This window comes from Pezoporus flaviventris, unplaced genomic scaffold, assembly GCF_033815535.1.
Source record: "Pezoporus flaviventris isolate CSIRO_AGI_PZ_B2104156 unplaced genomic scaffold, CSIRO_AGI_Pfla_v1 ptg000045l, whole genome shotgun sequence".
Lineage (NCBI taxonomy): Eukaryota > Metazoa > Chordata > Aves > Psittaciformes > Psittacidae > Pezoporus > Pezoporus flaviventris.
The window spans coordinates 5703668-5726482 of record NW_026892593.1 but is presented as its reverse complement, the minus strand read 5'-3'; the positions used below and the strand labels follow the sequence as shown (position 1 = coordinate 5726482).

Below are 22815 nucleotides of genomic sequence, written 5' to 3'. Positions count from 1 at the left end.
ATGATTTATGTAATACCATAAAGCTTCATTGAAATGTATATAAATGAGAAAAGTACTATTTACATAATAAACGGAAGGTCATAGTTAAATTTTGTGTTTGAGGTCAACAGAAACATACACTTGAAAGAATATACCTCATAAGCAAAGGGAAATGGAATTTTCCTAACATGTCCTTCAATACAAACAGTCTCTTACTTTTCATGCAGTTGTCCATTATTACACATGAAAGAGATAATCGCATTGCTAATAAAACTTTTAAAGCCATTCTGTCGGGTTCTTTCCAGCTCCAGTATTACAATGTCTCCTTTGGCAGCACCACATTCCTACCAAAATATTCACTCAGGATTTCCCAGTCAGAGAAGTTTCACTATTCTCTATGTGCAGCAGTTAACCCTGATCTTCTGTTAACCTTTTTACTTAGTGTTTTATGTAGACACCCAAAATAATAACTGTTTTATAAAGGAAATATTCTGAAATGTTATAAAAATAGGGCCCGGCAGCCATTAGATTTTTTTTAATTTAATAAGTATTGAGTCAGCTCCATACTTCATTTTTTTTTATTCCAATACTATGAAATGCAATGAAAATTGAAAGACAGATATTATTCATTGCAATCTAACTATATAAGTACTTTAAATAAACAGGTAAAACACTGTTCTCATTTAAACTGAGGACTCATTATATTGGTACTATGAGTGAAGGGCCCTTAGATTAAATGAAGGTCAGGATTTTAACTTACAATTCAAAGACAGAATAAGATAATCTTTCATAACATAACAATAAAAGAAACTAACATATTGATTCTATGAACATGGGATATCACTGTAGTGTTGTTTGTATTTCTTTTTACCTTCTGCATCGGTTAATCCTACTCCCGACTGCTTTACTGGTTCTTGTCCATTCTGGCTCATCTTCCCTCTGTTAAAAGATACGGTCATAGTGTCAGTAAGACTGCAAAGAGATCAGATCTAAGTAAATTATACACCCAAGCTAGTGAGGCTTGGTTGCCTACAAAAAGACAAACCTCACAGGTATTTCAAAGAAAACAGTATGTATATGTATCTTTAATTTCAAGAAATTAAAGTGGACAATGGTTCTTTTCTGCTGCTATTTGGACAGATCACAGAAGAATGTGATTTTTTTTTTTTTTTTCCTCGTCTGGAGGCAATGGAAATCACATCTTGCTAAACCTGTATATTTAAAATGGGGCCTTCAGGTGTTGTCTGCTATGTGCCCACCATCAGCCTGGGATTCTGCAACCAGCCTGCACAGTTCCTCTCCTTATTTTATCCTGTTATAGTGAATGTTGAAATATATAAGGAATCAAAATTGATATTAGGTCTACAATATGTTTACTTCAAAGGCAATGCATGATTGTGTTCAATATCTACTTTTAATGATGCTTTTACATTGCAGTTTAGGGTTTTGTATAAGAAAAAAATTACTTCTGAAACTTACATTAATCTTAAGGTAAGTTTAGCAGAATAAATCATGTTCTCGAGTATCATATCTTCTCCACTGGATGTGCAAAATCCAGTAAAAAGCCTGGATTACAATCTGGATGTCTATTTTTAGGTAATGAAAGTTAAATATCTTTAAGCTTTTCTATAAGCTGTCTTTAAGCATACTTGTTGCAAACTCTAAGGCATGATTATAATCACTGTCAAAACCATGTTTGCTACTATGAGATATTTGTACTTCTGTCTTTTTGCCTTAAGACTCTGAAATGCTGTGATAGAAAATATAAGGCACTATCTTCAGATGCATGTGATTCCTTTGGGGCTAAAGAGTCAGTGCAATTCTTTGCTACCAAGGAGTAAGCTTCATGCTTCACAGCAGAAACAGAAGCTGTTCGAGTTCACAATGAACTGAAAAATTAGTATAAAATGTCAATTTTAAAAATTATTTTAAATTCAGTTTTAACTGAAAATTAATCTTGTCTTCTTCTGCGAGGTAATCCTTCATAACGCATGTTACAAATATGGTACAAGAATTATTTATCTCCGTGTTTCCTTACACATTGTTCTGTTGTTTTTCACCTTTGAATTCAAAATTAATATAATTTTACAGATACAAATGGCTACACAAGACAAAGCTATAGACAATCTGGTCCTTATTAGAGGTGATAGCAGAAATAACTTTCAGAAACATTACAGCTGGATAAGAGTCTTTTAAAAAATTATCTCCCAAATAGAAAGACTTGACAAGATTTATTCAGCTGCATATAACTGTATATAATGATTAATTTCCCTTGATATTTATAACTATTTAATACTGGCAAGTACTCTAATTAGTTACCTTATTAAACATTTCCCATAGTGTCACCATTGAATTCTTTTATTTTGCTTCATGAGTAAATGTTCCTATGGTTAAAGCATTTTGACTAGAGTTTAAAACTCAACCTATCCAACACTTTTTCTATTGATAGAGCAGAAACTCTAGCAAGTGAAAGGGCTATACATAGTGCACAGAGAATACAGTATATTAAAGGAAAAGCCTTACATTCTTGGGATGGGGAATAGATTATTATCTCCTGTGGCACTGCTGCTGCTTTCGCTATCCATGCTGTATCCACTGCCAAAGCTACTGGCTGACGAGCCAGTGGAGACAGAACTTTCTGCAGGTCGGTGATTAGTAGACCTTGCTGTACAGGGTGGGAACAATGGATTATCAAAAACCTTGAAAGATATCTGTACCATCCATGTTAAAGAAAAAACTTAATTTATCAAAATTATAAGCTGCAAACACTTTTGCTTTTTTACTTTACATTCTACTATTGTGTTATCATCTTTCCCAGATATTATTTTCACATAGAATAACCTGTTCTAAATCAAATAGTATACCACCATTTTTTTTTCTCCAGTCATGGTAATAGATCAAATCAACAGCCTGAAGGAAAAAAAACAATGGGTTAAAGTTTCAGAAAAACAGTTATTCATCTGAAAGATTTCATATGGTAATCTTTTGAAAATGAAAGTCACAGTGAGCCTTCCTTATATTCCTCATGAAACATTCTTTGCATTTGGTGATTTTGAGAAGGAGATGAAGCTGAAGGGAAATATATGTACACCATCTATTCTCACAGAGACTGTATGAAGACCTCCACCCCTCTTCAGACGTAACAGAGCTACTGCATTATATTTCTCAACTGCTCCTACCTATCTGGATCTCTCTTACCACATACCTAGAATATTAATGCACATATTTTGATGGGAGATGCCTTAATGTCATTTAAGGCCATTTGGTGTAGAAACTGTACACCAGCATGTGTTACTTTTATTTCAGATGCCTTATTTTGTGTTTTCTATATTATTGTACTACATGAATAAATCTTCCGGTATTCAGCCGTTAGCAAGTTGAGAAATATAAACCAAACAGGGCACAGCGACATTACACATAATAATTAATACAGGAACAATAGAGTAGATGTTATCATATTGAATAACACAGTTGTCAGGGAATATTAATACAGATTTTGGTTTTTTTTTGCTAAATGTCCTCTCTTATATCTGCTATTATTATGTTTCATCTATTTCAACTGACTGAATGTACATACTGAAGATAAAAAATACTTTTTTGTAAAGTTAGCTTTCTGTGAAGACTTAATGAAGTTTTATGTTATTTTGGTGAATTGTGAAACTTTAATGCAAGCATTTAAAGATGTTCTTCTTTAAACAAGAAATTGGTCAAATCTCTAAATGGAAATTACTTCAAATAAGAGCCAGACCCCCAACAGTGTCTTGCCTTAAACTGGCAACAAATATTTTTTTCGTTGGACTGAATTAATAATATTTTTGTTGAAGGTAATTCACTGAAACTAGAAGATAAGAATGTTATCACATCTCATCAAACCTTAAGCCAAATTGTGAATTAAGACAGAACTACTCTGCAAAGTGATTCTTCACTGCTAAACCGAGCTCTCACATCACCTTTTTTTAAACCTCTATTAGCCTCCTCTGTTTCACTATTGCCTACAGGCACAGAAGGAATCTATCAGTTTAAATTATTTTCAGACAAAAATATTCTTCAGCTCTATTTTATGATTTTATACATTGATCATAGGCTATCTTCCTGAATGTTAATAAATCTAATAACCTGTAAAATCATGATGTTATTAACAGATACTCTCAGTATCTCATCTGAAGAGAAAACCACTCATATTTTCCAGCAGAGACCCAGAGCACAGCACTGTGTCCTGCTCAGGCAGCTGTGAGCAGCGGTTGCTTCATCACTTTCAGTTTGTGATAGTGAATTCCTATGACTATGGTGACATGTCAGCAAACTGGTTCTGGGAAAGGTCGGGCAAAAGCAAGATTTCAGAGAAGAGAGGTAAAACTCTCCTTTACAATGCATTATTGCCAGCAGCCCTCTATTCAACAGCCTGAATGAGGGCTATCTCATGGGTGTCACAAACTAATCCTTAACCTTAGTTCTTATAGTGTTTACGTGGCCTGTACAACTTCTGGTGTTTTTTGTTTGGGATTCTGAGGATTTGTTTAAGTTATTTAAGCCATACATGTACAAGGCCCATGGAAGCCAAGGCAGTATTATGCCAGCACAAAAAAAAAACATCTTTAGTCCTTCCCTTAGGCGTAAATTTTCTTCATGTAGCATGGAACTTCATAACATATGTGGCTGGAAGGGCGGTTCATAATTGGGCTCTTATTTTTATTGAGTTTGGTGTAAAAACTAGTGACTGAAGCAGTTTCTTTACTGGTGGATTTCTAAAACCAGTAAACACCTAGAATTTAGTTCAAGCCAGAAAATCTTGAATTAAACCTTTATAAATGATTTAGAAGTTTTGCCACATCTATTTATAATCAAAACATAGCTGTTTCTTTTGAAACAGATTTATCCTGATGATACATTCAGTATGATGTATTTTTAGTTTCTCTGCTGTTTTCACTAATTTACATCTTTTCCTATACTGATGCCTTTTCCCCCCATAAGATCTCTTGGTGAATGGTTATAATGGATCCAAGTTTAGATTCATGACTGGATTTTGAAAATTCTGAATTTTAATATTTTGGTTTTTTTTTTCTTGTCTACTTTATGAAAGCGACGTACTACAGCATCAGTTTGTGACAATATGAAATCCACAAATAGATTTACAGCTGGTTTTGTGACAAATTAAGAATCTGGATACAAAGACCTCCATAACACATGAGACACCCATATTTTCTATATAGCTGTATTTTTACAGAAAAATCTGGACCTTTAAGCTTCTACAGCTGGTTATATAGGAAACTTCCAAGTTCTGCAGATGTATCAGTGCTTGCTGCCAGGCAATAATTTGTCTTGCGGTTAAAATAACCATGGTTAGATTTATACTCTGCATTGAAAGTCCCTGCTCACATGCAAGGGACTAGTTTGTACATTCATTTGCAGCCTTCCCCTTTCTCTTTGAACAAACGCAAATGTTTTCTTGAGAACTTTAAGAAGAAAGTCTGAATTCACTGTGGTACTCCTCTTGTTTTGCTAGTCTGTGTAAAGTTTATGAAGCTGTATGAAGACAGGCTGTGAAAGTTGGGGCTGTTCAGCCTGGAGAAGAGAAGCTGTGTGGAGACTTCATAGCAGCCTTCCAGTATCTGAAGGGGTCTACAAGGATGCTAGGGAGGGACTCTTCATTAGGGACTGTATGTAGGAAGAAGTTCTTTACTGTAAGGGTGGTGAGGCACTGGAATGGGTTGCCCAAAGAAGTGGTAAATTCTCCACCCCTGGAAGTGTTCAAGGCCAGGTTGAACAGAGCCTTGGGCGACATAATCTAGTAGGAGGTGTCTCTGTCCATGGCAGGGGGGTTGGAACTGGATGATCTTAAGGTCCTTTTCAACCCTAAGTATTCAATGATTCTATGACTCTAAGCCCTGTAAGTATCAGAGCAATTGCCACCATGGTTGCCCGGTTGTGTTGCTACCGACATATAGGACAAGTAATTAAAGTGAGATTAAAGCTGGTTCACTTCTCAGTTACAAAACTTCTACTTACAGATGCCTATGTTAAAAATGCCTAAGTTCTCAGGTTTTGACATCAAAGGTTCTGGCAGGAGGTGCCTTGATCTGTAGAGAGTTGAATAGTTTCGCATGGGTTCATTCTGGTCCAAAGGTTAGAATCTCTTCTAGTTTCACAGAGGTACCTGATACTATAAAGTATAGTCTTGCTTTATTTAAATCTGAAACATTTATCTGAATAGGAACTTAGGCAAAGGAAAATGCCATCATTTAAGTATACAGAGTATGGAAGGATTGTTTCATTGCTTCCTTGCCCTTTATTTTTTTCAAATTACTTCCTGGTTCTTAGGGAGAAAAAAAGACCTTTTAGAAACAGTTAGTAAGCTTAGGAAACTTTTTAAATACTTTTCATAGGCAAGACCTTGCTGTCAATTGCATATGAGGCATATGAAAATCTTTCCTTTTTTAGAGAAAAGTGTCTTCAAGTCTTAGCAGATGGAAGAGACTAAGCTTAACTGAATGTCATTACCCAGCATCATCATTTGGCCACTTCTGGGGAGAGAGGAGATACCACTTCCCTCCCTCCAGCCCCTTCTCCATGAGCTTTTTATGCAGTTTATCAGTGTTGCAATTTCAGTGATGTCTGGGCTGCCCAGACATTGAACTACAAAGAACACAAATTAGAAATAAAAGTTTAAAACTCTAATATATGCTGCTTCTTCTGAAATAGTGCAGAAAAATACAAAGCTACTGTTGTAATTTGATTTAATTTTCATCTGCTAATATTTTAGCTGGTATTTCCCCCAGTGAAATGATATGTTCTCTGCTTGGAAGGTGTAATAATGGGTAGTCATGTCATATTTAGTAGCTATCAGTGTGGTGTTAATGCTGCCTCTAAGTGATGCTGCTTTCCTGTCTGTTGTACAGGCTGGCATGAGCAAAAGTTTCAGCTCAACCATTCTAGCGAACAGTATATAAATGGGTTGGAAGAGGTGTTGATTGCCTACAGCAATTCTAGCAGAACCTAAGAAAGTGGATCATAATGTTATACTTGCTGAAGGATCAGGGTTTCCCAAGAAAACAAGTAAAATGGTTAGGCAGATTCCTTTTGTACTCAGTATTGTATAGCTAAAAAAATCCCAACAAGTTTTCCTTTGGCAGAATGATATTTGACCATGTATTCCCTTATGTTTTCTTGGAAAAGAATAGGTGATTCAAGAAAACTGAGGCTAGCACTGACCTCACCTTTCAGCTCCATTATTTTTTTTTAATTTATTGTTTTTTAAATTATTAGTAGTCATAGTACAATATTAGTTGAATGTGTCTATGGCAGAAATATGCTTTTGCTTATGATTTGGCCTATGGACCCCGTTAGAAAATAAATTTTTATAGCTAAGGAAAATGTTCAAAACTTGTCCTTCTATAAAGAAAATATTGTGTTATAATCAACAAGAGAGGAAAGAATGGAAGCCATAGGATTTCACTTAATTTTCAGAAAAGTCTGTTTTTGTAACAGAGAAGGTGCTTTTTTAGAACTTAAGAAGGGATATGGATAATTCACACAAGACCTATAGCCATGACCTGTCAAATCTGTCAGCAGCAAACTGGAAGCAATCCAGCACTGTCAGCCACTCCAGCCATTCTTCTACAGTGAATGGACCTTTCTTTTTTGTTTTAAAGACTTAAATTTGAAAAATAGGACCATGCTGTTCTGTGGTTACTGTGGATAAAAAACCAGACTAAAGTAGAATTCACTTCTAAGCATTATACTGTAATTGTTTCCCTTTTCAGATACCTGACCAGGTGCAGAAATAAAACTGTCAAAACCCACTGGGAAAGAAAGTCCTATTTCTGAACAAAATAGGGGAGGGAAAAATGCTTTTGAGTTTGCATTCAGAATTAAGTTTTGAGTATTCTCCTCTAGTTGCTTGAAAAAAGCTGTTCTTCATAACTGGTGGCCTTGTGAGAAACTGTAGATGACAAAAAATGCTGATAACAACATGCTGACTCATCTCAAAGAGACGCAAGCCTATGGGAGCAGGTGAAATCACTGATCTGCCTTGGATAGTTATCTGCTGACCAGCAGACAGGGCATGCCACACATAGTGTCTTCTGGCAGAATTTTGTCTGCTCTTCACTCTCAAGTTAACTTGTATTTCAAGTGCTTAAACCTCCAACTGCCCCCATATGCCAGTTTACCTGTTTTCATGAAGGGTTTGATAGGACTGAAAGCAAGTACTGTCCAGGCTTAGTCTGTTTTGCAGTGTAAAACCCTTTTGTTGGGGCAACTAGTTGCAACTTTTGTGAACTGTCATTAGAATGGACATACATTAATAGCTAGTGATCAAAAACATATACCTCTGGTAAGTTCTGAAAGTTTCTCTTCCTCACTCTTCCTCATATTGAATATTATTGTATATTATTCCTCACATTTGTATATTAGACACAGCTTTGGCCGCACACAGAGCAGTGATATTTTGTGAAATTTCAACACAACTCTTTACAGAGCTATTTACGATTTGAAGTAATAGCAGAACAGCACTCAAACTGTGGTGATAGCATTCCTTTTCCCACCAAAGCAATTCTGATGAAATAATTTTCTTCCATGTGCTCCATAGGATTAGACTACCATCTAATAGACTTTTGAAATAAGTTATCAAATGAAGAATCTGAGCAATTTCCTGAAATTACATGTCATCTTAAAATGGTGGAGGAATAAATAGCAGGAACAGTCAAAGCAAAGCGTGCCAGCTATTAGACTGAAACAAGACTCAAAAGACAGCCTCAGATTATTGCTATCTGTGGAGAGTGGGGACAAACTGTTCTTGTTTTGATAATGATTCTTGGAAATGGGTTATTTGTAGGAATATGAAGGTCCATTTAACTTGGAAATTAAGAGACTAGTGAAGCTAGGCATAGACCAGCTTTGGACAGTGAATTACTTAGAGTGTGAAGGAAACACCCTAAACTACCTTAGGAAATTAAAACGTGGCGTTGCCTATTGAAAGTGTGAAAATGGGTATAGACCTAAGAGAACCCAAATAAGCAGGTATTTAAATTCATAATCATATCTAATAAAAAAGATTTATAGAACCTAGGAATCAATTTCCTTTCACTCAACATTGTTGCTAACATCAGTAAATAGAACTTAGTGATAAGGAAAATTCCTATTGATTTTAGTTTCTTACAGCTAAGCATCTAGAAATTACACAGCACTTGCTCAGATCTCTATCATGGATTTAATGTGCTAGCAATATCTTGGCTTTCATAGTAGACATTCCTCTGCACAGTAAAATCACTTGGCACAACTATTTAGAAAGTAGTTTCCTTTTAGTGTATTCCACAGAAAAGCTTCTGTGTCACGATGGAAAATTTACAATGTAGAAGATGAAATGTTTCTCTCTGAGATGGGAGAAACAAATAGGTCCTGGGTTCATGCATTAGCTTTGGAGGTTTTCCAGAAAATGTGATTTTAAATTCCCAGAGGTTTGGGGCTGAAAAAACCTTTTCTATTATTGAGTAAAAAACATAGGAGAAATAGACAGAAAGTGCTGTAGAAATACATTGTTTGTATTACCTTAAATGGTAATTCAATAGGTATGTTTGGACTTCTAACTGAAACACATGGTATTGGAAGTCACTACAACCAAAGCATATAGTTCATTCTTTTAAAACTATAAACTGATTTTGAAAAGGCCTTTTGCATAAAATCAATAAATAACTATATTGCAAATGCACCTACTGTTTTATATGCATGTATCCAGAGAACTGATAGTTTGAATATCTCTAACTGCTCACATATTAGAAGAACACTAACATTATTTTAAACAAAAGTGACCTACCAAGAAAATTCCATATAATGGAATTATCCTTCTGTTCAAGAAATTACTGACTTAAAAGGAGGTGGACCAATTTACACTGTCTCTAGAACTGACTAATCCGGTGTATAAACTCTAATACACAGATTTATGTTGAAAGCAATGTGCTTAATTTTATGGGAATGTGTAATTGGCAATGATTCATACTTTTCACAACAACAAAATCAAATTAACTCAAACACAGGCACTGCTCTCTGCCTCTGGCTTGGATCCCCTGCAACTTCTGCCTTCAAAAGTTTGGCTCTGAAATGTTATTGTTCCTTTCTGAGGGGTGTGATGGGACTGTGTATTATGCAATTGGTTTCTTTGCAAATCACACTTTTATCTCTCACAGGCAACAAGAAGATTATACTTCAGGGTTTAATTTTAATGAAATGCTACAGTTGAATATTGGATTTTACAAAGGTGCTGAACAAAGACCAATGTTTTTTGTTGTAGCTTCAACTTAATTTTAAAACAGATTTATTAGAATACATGTTTTACTGTTTAAAATGAATACAGAAATATTTCAGTCCAATAAACTTAAGCTGATGCAAGTCTTTTGCATACACAAAATATAATATGTATACCATAGGTGCTGGGTTTGTTTATGATTTCATTTTTACTTCTCATCAGACATACAAATAATAACTGACGAAGTACATCCAGTTGAAAAGATCCTAGGAGTCAGAAGCAGAGAAGATTTCTTGGGGGCATTCCAAGAATGACTGAGGGTTCTTGTTTTGTTTTATTTTTTTCAAGTCCCAGTTCAACTAAAAGAGACTAAGTTAAAGGAGGAAACTCTGGGAATTCTCATAGGTAGAGAAGGGATGAAGATCACTCACATCATAGAATTTTTCCCATCACCCTTTTGTGCTTTGGCTGACAAAAAATATGCAGTTGTTTGAAAAGGTGCTGTTCTCTGATAAATTCAAAGAGAAATTACTATGGTAAAAAAATTATAATAATGTTGTGGGTTGTCTGTAATGTCTCCCTTAATAACAAGCTTTGAGACTTACTGACAAAAAGGTACTACCTAGCCAGGATGACTGTTCCAGTCCATAAAATGTCTTCATAATGGGTTCTTTTCCAGAAAGAAAGGAATAATAAATTAGTAAAATAAAGTAGGCTGTAATGCAGGAGGCTATCACAACCATGCAGCGCCCCTGTAGGAATGGTTTTGCAAACTGATGATCCCTAAACATTGTTCACAAAAATCACAAATTTTAGAATTTTTAAGGTGCAGGAGAAACCTCTCCTTCCTTCACCACCTCTCCATTCCACTGAACTCCATAAATTGAAAGTTGTTGTCAGATGTAAGAGGAAAAGTACTATGTCTCTCCACAGTATCTCTAACTTCACTTATATATTAATGATATTAATGTGGGCTTTTATTCCCACAACTCTCCATGATGCTTCTAATATTGCTGAGCCAAGTGCATATCGACACCTATCTTTTTTTTGCAGTTTTAAAAATAAAGAAGCAAGTATAAAAGTTCAGTGGCAAAGGTACTTGAAGCCAACACCCTACTATTTCCTTATCATACAACTGTATGTGAACCTTGTTTCAACCATGCATTTCAAGCATTGCTTGTCTGTGCTAAAAGGCATCACAGGACTGCAAGTGTTTGTGATAAACCTCTACAGCTAAGACACCTCAAAAGATCATAAGAATTATTTAGATTTCTATGGTACACATCCTAGGAATAAGATGGGCCTTTCAGTCACAATGACTGAATGTGCGCCATGTTATCCTCTGGCCCCTGCTTGAACTGAATGTCTGGAGCTGAGCTGCAGAATCTGACAATATGTGTTTGAGTGGACACACACGTGTATAGATAGGTATATACTATGGAAAGTTGTTAAGGCTCTCATAACAAACAACTTTGAACATTATGTGCTTAATGACTCATTGCCTTTAGGGTATATTGTTCAAGGTGTCACACTCCTACAGCCTTCTCAGCCAGACTGTACTGCCCACAGTATGCAATGGTGTTGACAGAAAAACCTTCAGGAATCATGAAAGCTTGAGAAGGGATTACAGCCCAAGAGAAAAACTTGGAGTCCAGTCTGTAAATTTGTTGGGATAATCCCTCGGATTCCATGAAAATAATTAAAACACTCCAGAAGTCAAAAGAACAGTGCTAATTTGAACCAATTGAGATTCTGGCTCTTTATTTGTGACGAGGGGAGAAATCGATGATTTAGGTTTGATGTACAGGTGTCTACAGTTAAAAAAAACATTTTTTAAGAAGCTGGTAGTAAAGATATCCAGAGATTGAGATATACAATACTCCTTTCCGCTGCTGGTTTGAAAAAGTATCTATACTATTGACTTTTGACATAACAACTATGCTGGCAGGGGAAAAAGAAATTGTTAATGTCCCAATTAGAATTCCAGAAGCAAAAATGTGCAATTAGGTTTTTGTCACAGTACAAGAAATGTTCAATCATGTTTAAGCAGACCAGCTCGGATGCATGCTTTTTATTAGGCAACAACACAAGCAAATCTATACCGTTTTTAACAGAAGTCTAAGTCCTTCAGTGGAATGGAAGTGCACATTTATTGGTTTGCAATGTTTCTTATCACAGTTTTTCATTCTGGACTTATGTGCTGAAGTGGAAAAATCAAGCAGAGCTCTTGATTCATGTTAACATTTACAGCACTTAATGGAGGGGTAAAATAAATAAGTAAATATCACAATGAATTAGTAGACATGGCAAGAAGGATTTTGAATGTGATTTGTTTCTTAACCATGTCTTTCTGCTCACCTCCTTCAGGCTTGACTGGTCCATCAGACATCACTTTCCTGAGGGCTAGTTGGCTTTGGTCTTTGTTGTCATTGGCTGGTGGAGGCAGATTGTCAGACTGAGTTCTTTGAATAGGGAGGACTCCTGCTATGCTGTGTCTGTGCTGCTTCCTGGCATGATTAGACTGACCGCTTTTATGTGCTGCTGTGGCAGTGTGGGTGAAATGGAAACCCAGAGTATGTATCCTCAGATGGAACCAGCTTAAATGTTATTCATGCAAACAGAAGTGGGTTTTTTTCTGTATTTAAGTAAGTAGTGTTTTCAAACACCAAAGAGACACCACATGCACAGCATTAAAGAGTATTAAAACTGGCTGTTTCTTTATTAATGATGGTGAAGACGAGGGAAATGATTTTCCCCTGTTTTTTTGTATTATACCATGGTAACTTTATGGCGTATCAACAAAGCCTGAAGACAAACACAATATTTCCACAATCAGAGAGTTTTAATTTGCCATCAACTAAACCATCAACTAGCAATCAGACATGGGTCTGAATTATATTCTGGAGAGCAACCTTTTTGAATGGAAAAGTTTTAATTTATTAATCTATTTCAAGTTGTCAGATTAAATCTATCTTGACTTTAATCAATACATGGCACAAAAATTACTAGAAGAATGGAACTGACTATGTCATCTGACCTAGCTCTCTATTCCCTTTGACTTTGCTAACTTGATACACTGTTGAAATCTAATGTTATTAATGGCTTTTGTGTGTTTAACAATTTCGTATTTAATGTGTCAGATGTTTTTGTCTGTTGCTGTTTGTCGGCTGAACCCAGGACACTGCTCTACTCATCATTAATATATTATCTGAGATAGTTAGAAGGTTGCTTTATATTTCCTTAAAAAAAACTAGATATTTACAGTTGTGTTTCAAAAATAGAAATCTCAAACATGTAGTTAAAAAACTTTTTTTCTTTAGGTCTTCTTTTGCGTATATAGTACTTTCCTCCTTGATTACTACTTATAGATATATTTTGTCTTAATGTGCTCTCAACATTTGTGTGCAACTTGAAGAACTGGCAGCCACATCTCTGCAGGTTTTGATTATTTCATTGGTAGTGACATCAAAGTGACATCAAAGCACCACCACACAATGGAATTCTCTGTGAGTCATGCACAACCATGGAACATCATAAACCATGAGTGAAGGGACTGATGGAGAAACAGCCAGTTTCACTGCAGTCTACATAAATTAAAATAAATAAATAAATAAAAGACTTCTAAATACGAGAGTATATTGTAATTATATGTATTCACACACAGGCACACAAAGAAAGACACTGAACAGAGTGAGCACAGTGTGCCAAGAACAGAAAAGAAAATAGCCGAAAAGGGAAGGACAGCAGGGAAAAAGGCAACAGATGAACATTAAGCTGCCATGCTGAGGAATTTATTTGCGTCTTTTACTTGGTTGAAGACGAAGCTGTTGGACAGCTGCTTCAGCAGCGGCGATGGCTGCCCCAGCGTCTTCGAGGTGAGTTTGAGTGACACTGGTTTTGCTTTGGCTGCGAGATGGACCGTGAGAGCGTAGATGTCCTTCGGAGGAAGACTTGGAACTCCCTGGACTGCTGTGGGATTTCTCAATGGTGGGCACCTGCATGTCTACCAAGAAAATAAAGAAGCACAACTGTTGCATTTATTAAAACCAAAGAATGACATTTTCTTTCTAGCTGCATTCCAGGACAAGGAATAAAGGTTAAGCTGTGAAATGCCATTTAAAGTCTTGGGATATATCATGATTAGAAAAATCTTATGAAGCACCATTTTCTACTTACTCACTCTTTCCTGGCCTAGGAAATAATTAGTTTATTATTGGTTTTCTATCACCTATGTATTATACTTCGTGTGCTGGTTAACACTGGTGGAATAATAGAGTAGCCTAAAGACTTATTTGTTTTCCAATGTCTACTTCTCTAGTATGTAGAGACTAAATAGTACCACTTACAGCAGTACCAAATACTTAGCTAATGCATGTAGTTTTATTCTGATTAATACCCTGGCCAAAACCATAGCCTAACTTACAAGAAATTCTTGACTAACCTCTTAATTAGACATAGATCTCACATATAGACACAAATCCTAAGCAAAACATTACACAGAGAAATAGAGAGGAGATGGAACAGAGTCTTAATACTCTGAAGGTCTTATCTGGGTGCTATTTGGGATAGCTTTTGCTCTGATATCACATATACTGTGTTTTAAGTGAGCAACCTGACATTGACTACTTAGAAGCAAAAAAAAAAAAAGAAAGGAGAGATAACATTTCTTGGAGCAGGAGATACTGAGATCAATTCTGCTTTTGTAAACACCAGTATAATCCTCCTCCTATATCATCTCCACTGATTTCCAATACAATTGAGATATGCTACAGTCCATTATCATTGACTGGAAATGCATATGCATTATTATAGCATAATTGTTATACTATAAAATTTTAATGTGACACTTCCAGAAGATATAATGCCATAGAATATCTAATGAGCATTAAAAAAATAGAAAGCTAAATATGCATTAATTTGGCCAAGGCTACCAGAAAAATGAAAGTGGCACAGAATCTATAGTAGTTGTGCAAAACACAACAGCTTATAAACTGCTTTTTTTAAGGGCACAGCTACTCATTAAACTGGCTTTCTCAGATGAAGGCAAATTAATCCTTGGTTCCTATTAATTAATCACAGAGATAAATGTTTTTAATAAAAGTGTATACAAACTTCACAGCAGTAACTTTATTTTTCTATTATAACTTACATATAGCAAAAGTTTTCCCATCATCTGGGAAAACATTTCATAAGAGGTGCACCAAGACATTCCTACCCTTGGAAGGGTCCGGGAAGATTCCATGACTTCTGCTTTTGATGACAGATGGTTTTGGGGATTGCTGGCTACTCTGTCCAGAATGAGATTTCCCATGATCAATGTTTTCACTCTGTTCCTTCAGAGGGTACCACCGAGGAGTGTTGTCAAGCTGAGAGACACTGGATAATTCAATCAAAACCTACAAATAAATCAGAAGTACAACATATGGTCTCTATCTGGTCTAATAATAATTATGTACAGCAGAAGAGTCTACAGTTGTGTTACCAGACCATGCAACCAAATCTAAGAAATTAAGGGTATAAGGCTGTATGCTAAGAGATCCAGGACCCTCTGCCCATGCTCTGACCTCACCTCATACAAATCAGCTGTGATCCTGATCCCAAACCCACATTTGTTAGTGTATCAATGTGTCTGAACTAATACACCTTCCAGCAGGACCTCTGTAAGGATTATGAGTTTAGACATAGCTCCATACTGAGATGGCTAGATAAAGGGTAGTTTGCAAACACGAGCTTGAGAGCTAGACTAAAAAGACATCTGGTCATTTTGCCTCTGTATAAACATGTTCTAAGAGAACCAGTGTTGTTTTCTCCCTTCTATATTTGTTGAGTCTTTAAAAAATCCACATATTGAGAATTTGTAGCAAAAAGAACAGAATAGGAATACCTTTGCACTTCACTAAAATAATGGAATTCAATAGGCCATTCAGGCCTTGAAATTCACTGGCAAAAAAAGAAAGGAAGATGCAATGGCAATGCTAAAATGAAACAAAATATTGGCTAAAAAAGCCCTAACACTGTAGCTAAAATCTGCTCTAGCTCACCTGCATTGTTAGCAGGCGTTCTGTGAAATTTCTTTAAGAAAAAAGAAATAAAAATAATAGGCACTGGCACCAATAAAGAGCCTTTCTCCCTTTAATGGTCTTATAGCTAAGGGGGGCAAGTGATGTAAAGGACTAAGGAGTCATAATAGTCTTTAATGAAGGAAAGGACAAAAATAGCCTTGCATTTGGCTCTGAGGTGGGAGGATTAAAGCTAATGTCACATAGGGAAGTTTTAAAACTGCTAGACAAATAAAGTGTGGAATTACCTCACGGAACAATGTTTATTGCAAGACCTTATATAAAAGAAAGCATCCTCAAGTTTAGGAATGGGGAAGTCTCTTCACATCTGTTTCTAAAAGGTTAAACACCTTTTTCATTTCAGCTTCATAGGCTGTATATGACCAGTCTGGGTCTTTCCAGTTAGGTCTATACTTAATCTGAACAGAATAACTATTTAGCATGCTTCCTGTTGCAGGTTTGGTCATAGCTTTGTGAATGACTTGGAAGACAGTATGACTGACAATGTTCCCAATAGGCAGTATAGGCTGAGGTCTCAGCTTTGTAGAAGTGGGTTCATATTCCATGGATGTGAACCAAGACGTGCCACTTGCCTTCTGGTGCAAATAAGTGATGCTGCCCCTATTCAAGTAAGTACTTAGGGCACAATTTGGAAATCCCATATTTGATGTTATGGTACAGGATTCCTCTGGACATTCTGGTCCTTAAATATACTGGCTAGTCTTTTCTGTTCCTTTTTTCAATGAAAAACTGTTTTCATATTTAAGTCTGAATTATTTAATAAATAAAATAGTTCTAGAGATTAAAAATATTTGTAGGCAAAAGTGTGAACCTTCCTGTAAGCAGCTGCAGAGCATCCATTTTCTAAATATCAATGACATAGATATTCAGTGAAGCCCTGCATTTGGACAAACATGCTGAACTCAACAAGAATACTGATGCAGCATGCAGGAAATAAGTAATCATGTAACTGCTTCTTATACATTTATTTTAGTAATTATTCAAATAGTGACACTGATTGCTCAGTTTTGTAGTTACAAAGAGGAACTGGAGCTGAACTGAGTGCCTTCTTTGTGAAATTCAAATGTAGAATGAGCAGAGACACTTTGAGATACTCTCTGAGTGACCAGTTTTCCTGGGCTTGTTTCTAATTATAATCCTCTTCTGTGATAACATTTTAATTACTTTTTTGACATCATAGTTATTGCTGGTAATTCAGTATTATATGTGCATATGTTTGTTTATTTGCTTTCAAGAGAGAGCATTCTTCCCACAATTGCTTTCAAGAGAGAGCATTCTTCCCACAATCACTCATCTCATTTATTATTTATTTCAAGATTTTGCGTTCAGTCATACTTTGCTAATGATATTACTATTTTGTAGAGTTAAAAATGAGACCTTTATCAGTAAGATCAAATTACTCATAGTTGCAGATGCTTGTGCATATGCTAAATTATGGTGTGATGGCAAAAATGTAATTCTTTAATCTTTTACAAAGACTAACTCTTCCTCAGCTTTTCCATGTTATGTTAAAATCAAGGCAAACAGCTTATCAGTCATAATAAGAATTCCCCATTCAGTCACTGTAAAGGCTGTTACTTTATCAGGCTCAAAAAAAATATATTTAGATTTAGTGAAGCTACATTTTGCTGAGGCCTAAATGAACTTGTCCGCAGTTTATTGAGATAAAAGAATGGCATCTTTCATGTGTAAATGAAAGAAATCATGATAATTTGTTATGAAGTCAGCAGTAAAAGCGTGATGTAAAAAATGTTTCACTTAACATATGTACCATACCTTGGAAGAGAACAGTCTCCAAATACCATAGCATGTAATTAATCAGCTTTCTAACTCGTCAGGGTTAGAGAGGAGGAAATAAGTTACTTACTTCACCAAGGAAGTCATTCGAGGAGAATCTATCATAATCCCAGACAGTCACTTCCAATGTTTTCTTTTTCAGCTGTAAATTAAGCCAAAGGATGATTAACCCATTGCCATCATAAACTTCAGATCAAGTCTTTATGGTGGTTTCTATTCATTATCTCCTCCTTGTATCTTTTTCATAGTGACAGCTATAAAGCTTCTGCCCTCCCATCAACCTTGATCTCAGAAAAATAATTTGGGCTATTCTTTGTTATCAAGACAAATGGGCTTGTGCTTGGCCCTGTTTTAAGAATTTCTGTAAGCTGTTTTCGACAGAATGTGTGTCCACTACAAAAGCCAAACTGATTTTTAAAGCCCCATTTTGTGTTTTCAGCCTTTCTCATTGTCAGGTCTGACTTTTCTGAATTCAGACATTCACTTAAAGTGCATTTGAGTGTGAATTTCAAATGTATTATTTAAAGCAGCCTGCTTGCACAGTCTCATCTGTGAAGACCAGGCTTTTATATCCCCAGAATTCAGTGTAGTCAATGGGACTCTGACAAGAGTCTTTTGCAGGGTAAGTTGTACTGTTAGGTATTAATGATAGTCATCAAAACCCACTATCATCTGCAGACATCAAACTGTGCCAAGCACTCTTCTTACAGGCTATAGTAAGAAGCAAGATTTTTTATACAAGAAGACAGTGCAAGAAGGAAAAGCTGTTGACCAAAGAAGTTTACCTTATTGCAAAGATTGACCTGAATGTTATTCCAGGGTTCTGTGGGGACAGATGGGGAGAGGATTGATTACTAATGTCATCTGATGGGGCAAAAGGTTAGCAGGTGGTGGGAAAAGAAGTAATAAACTCATGTGGCTTGAAAGACAGAAGGACAAAGTCTTGGGAGTATGGGATGTCTGTGAAGTGGGCTGAGAAATTGTAAGTGAAGAATTTGTTGGAACCTTCTAAGCATTATGGCAGAAAACGGGACTTATTTCACATACTGGAGTACTGCATTCAGCCGTGTGGCCACAAAACAAGAGGGATGTGGACCTACTTGAGTCCAGAGGAGGCCACAAAGATGATCAGAGGGCTGGAGCACCTTTCCCATGAAGATGGGCTGAGAGGGCTGAGCTTGTTCTGCCTGGAGAAGGCTCTGGGGTGGCCTTAGAGCAGCTTCTAGTGCCTGAAGGGGCTTACAAGAATTCTGGAGAAGGACCTTTTCTAAGGGCATGTAGTGACAGGGCAAGGGCTTTAAACTGACAGAGGGGAGATTTAGGTTAGACATTAGGAAAAAATTCTTCACGATAAGGATGATGAGGCATTGGCACAGGTTGCCCAGAGAAGTTGTAGATGTCCCATCCCTGGAAGCATTCAAGGCCAGGTTGAATGGGGCTTTGAATAACCTGGTCTAGCAGAATGTGTCTCTGCCCATGGTGGGGGGGGAGGGGGGGGTTGGAACTGCATGATCTTTAAGGTCTTTTCCAATTCAAACCATTCTGTGATCCTATGAGTGTAAAAATAGAGGTCAGAAGCAGCAATTTTATCTGATAATTTATGTCATCATCCTAACAGAAGCAATGTGTCACTCATTGCTTTAACTATTAATTGGCTACTTAGGACAAAGGGATGACTAGGGATCGAGTCATTGTTCAAAGTCTAAACTACACCATTTAGTGTACATATTACATGTACTTTCAAGAAAAGCGCTTTTTGCCATTTACCTCCAATGCCCCTTGGTTTAATGCAACAGATTCAGACAGTTCTTAATACCTTTAAATTGCCTTTAAATTATAATTTCATCTCATTATTCTGTATTTGGAATATCTTCTGCTTCCAGCTACCTTTAGAAAAATGAGCAACTATGTAAAGCCAGTGCCTTTGAAAAACAAGTTTAAATCAGCATATCCTGGCAACCCCACACAAAGGGGAATTGTACTATGTTTAGCATTAACAATGTACTCTTTAAGAAGACAACATAACTTGAAATCTAAGATTAAAAAAAATAAAATTGAGAGCAATTCTTTACTCTTTCTGCTTTATCCGTACATAATTAGGCACCATTCTTCTTAAATATACTTTTAAAATAATCCTGCAAAAATTAAGGAAAAAGTTGATCAAAAGGAGTCTCTTTGGAGCATCCTCTATAGAATATTTCCTTGACTGAATAAAATTCCTTTTCTTTACTTTTCCAAGACAGTACCAAAACTGCAACATGAAAAATAAACTGGAAAAATAAGCTCAAAAAATGAATTGATCAGCCACTGATCCAGACTACTTTTTGCTTCCTAGGTGATATAATTTCCTGGGAGATGCTATACAAATTATATGTATTTTTACCCTTTAAAAAAGGGGAATAAAATAGCATAAATAATTTCAGAAAAGTATTACAAATAATATAGCACAAGTAATTTCAGAAAAATATTGTCTTAATTATGGTTGTTTTGGGAGGACATGTCTTCTTGTTTCAAGTGATGACTGTTCAAGGACAGAGAGAACAATGTGCTGATCCAGGAAAGGAAAGAAAAACCGCCAAAGCTAAGGTTTGAAGGATTTTTGGTGGAAAGAGGAAAAATAGAGAAGATTTACAAGTAACTGCAACCCTACTTTGCCAGCTTCTTTGTATCATTATGATAATAAAATTGTGCTGAAAACTTGCAGTACTCTGTATTTCTTTGAACTATCTATTTTAAGCCTGTTAGTTTAATAAAGCTTTTATAAAATATTATGACAATGAAGAACCATCAAAAGAGCTTTATTAGGCAGAGTGCATGAAATGAGTTTCAAAGGGGAAGAAAATTTGCTTTTATGAAAATATATTTATGTACTGCTACTGAAGGCACAGGAGACTCAATGGCTAGTGATTTTAAAAGCAGTCATTACACCATCACAGCGAAGTAGGGTTTTCTGCCTTACATCATACAGGTTCAGGTCATGAAGCCAGAAGTTCACATCCCCATCAGGAATTTAGCCAACAGCAATATTCAAATGTGTTTCAGAAACCCACTATCCATCTGACCACGGGTTTCTGCAAGTGGGAAATGTGTCAACAGGAAAATGAGAAAGTGTCCCTAAAGGAAAGAAAGCAGTGCATATGTTGCGAGCCTCATCTGAGTTTCTAGCATATTCTGAAAAAGTATTGCAACTAATTTCAGGATTCTGTGGAAAAACTAAAACTAAAATACAAATTCAAATTAAATAATAAAAGCCCACCTAAAAGCATATTACTGCATGTGAACTCCAGTTATCTTTTGGCTGCTGTGGACAACCATAATTTAAAGAAAAATGAAGGAATATGAAGAAACAGTCAATGTGAATAATATTTTCTCTTACAGAAGACATCACTAACACCACATGTACAGAAGTGTCTGTTTCTTGTTTCAAACATCTGGACATCACAGGGTGTTTTTAAAAATTATGAGGGTCTATGTAACCAAATATGCATTACTTGAAATATTTAATACATATTCCTTGAAAACCTCATACACAAATTTGCATGAGGAAAGAAATAATTTTAATGCAGTTTAGTTTTCTCCTACACTGAAAGTAAATTCCTATAATTACTTCAGAAATAATATGAAAGATTGCAGTCCTAGTCAAGATATTTGATGAGTAGAAATGAAAGTGTTGTATTAGATCATGCATTATACCTACTTGTGTTTACATTCATGTTTAACATTTTATTGTACTCCTCTCTCTATTCCTATTCTTCAGTAAGTGAAAGGACAAAAAGACTATTGCTAGATCACTTAGAAACTTTTTTTCTCTTGTCGAAGATATTAAACAAGATTTACATACCTTACTGGTTCATAAGAAAGTTTTTCTTATTTTTGGAAATAAGACATAGGCTCCTACATCACTCAAGGATTTTGAAAATATTACTCTTTCTGAATGTATTACCATGAATTAAAGGACATGAGCTATAGCAAAAGCTATTTGCTTTAATGAATTATATCTATCATTTAAGGAAATAATTTTTCTTGCTTTCTGACAAGTAAGGAGTTAAGATAAACAAAGCCACAGCTTACACTGTCGTCATACATTATGCCAACAGCCTGACCAGCAATTAAACTTTCATCTCTCACCATCTTCTCCTTAAATCATTCTAATGCTTTCTTTCATGCTTTGAGAGGGTATTTGACAGGAGTTAGCAGTTATTATATAATATTTGCAATGTGTGTACTTGGTCTTCCTCTCAAATTGTGATTATCTTCACTTTATTATTTAACAGAAACCTGAAATTACTAAATAGTCACAGTTTTATTTTTTTCTCCAACTGCCAAAGCAGAATTTGCTATATGATAAAACTAATCATTCTGACCTTGAAAAACTGTTTCATTTCAAAAAGTGATCTATTTCCCATAATTATTTTCACTTTAATACCAGCTAAGGTGTGAAAGAGAAAAGGAAAATGAAAAATTGCACAACCAGCTAAAGTCTAGACAGTGATATTAAAAAGATTATATTAGGAAATATTTAATAATACTTATTTGCTGTCAGTAAGCAACTCAGGCTTTGATGGAGGAAAAAGAAATGCTTCTTTGAAGAAATAATATGTATAAAAGTTCATTAATTTATACTGCTAACTCTGTATAACTCTGCAGTTTTGCTTGTTTGGTGATCATAACACTCATTCTCAGTCTATCACAGTTGTCCTGTACTTCTCTTTAAATTCC

General features: G+C 35.7%; 1 protein-coding gene and 1 long non-coding RNA gene across 8 annotated transcripts in view; one reads left to right on the top strand and one right to left on the bottom strand.

The window, feature by feature from the left end:
• The window catches only part of LOC133276483 (uncharacterized), a 35821-nt gene extending 21798 nt beyond the window's left edge, over positions 1-14023 (top strand). The window contains exons 6-7 of one of the 2 annotated variants that reach the window (XR_009745883.1): positions 1417-1470; positions 13884-14023. This is a non-coding gene — a long non-coding RNA (uncharacterized LOC133276483). Of the gene's footprint in view, positions 1-1416; positions 1471-12586; positions 12725-13883 lie in introns of those variants that run through there. The other variant, XR_009745882.1, reaches the window with a different exon arrangement.
• PCLO (piccolo presynaptic cytomatrix protein) overlaps positions 1-22815 on the bottom strand; it is a 354829-nt gene that overhangs the window by 44235 nt on the left and 287779 nt on the right. For 3 of the 6 annotated variants that reach the window (XM_061467286.1, XM_061467289.1, XM_061467288.1), the window contains 6 exons: positions 18167-18238; positions 15435-15615; positions 14028-14222; positions 12578-12760; positions 2503-2644; positions 851-918 (listed from right to left, as the gene is read on the bottom strand). In XM_061467286.1, the coding sequence (XP_061323270.1) occupies positions 851-918; positions 2503-2644; positions 12578-12760; positions 14028-14222; positions 15435-15615; positions 18167-18238 (841 nt within the window). The remainder of the gene's footprint in view (positions 1-850; positions 919-2502; positions 2645-12577; positions 12761-14027; positions 14223-15434; positions 15616-18166; positions 18239-22815) is intronic. The other 3 variants (XM_061467287.1, XM_061467291.1, XM_061467292.1) reach the window with 3 other exon arrangements.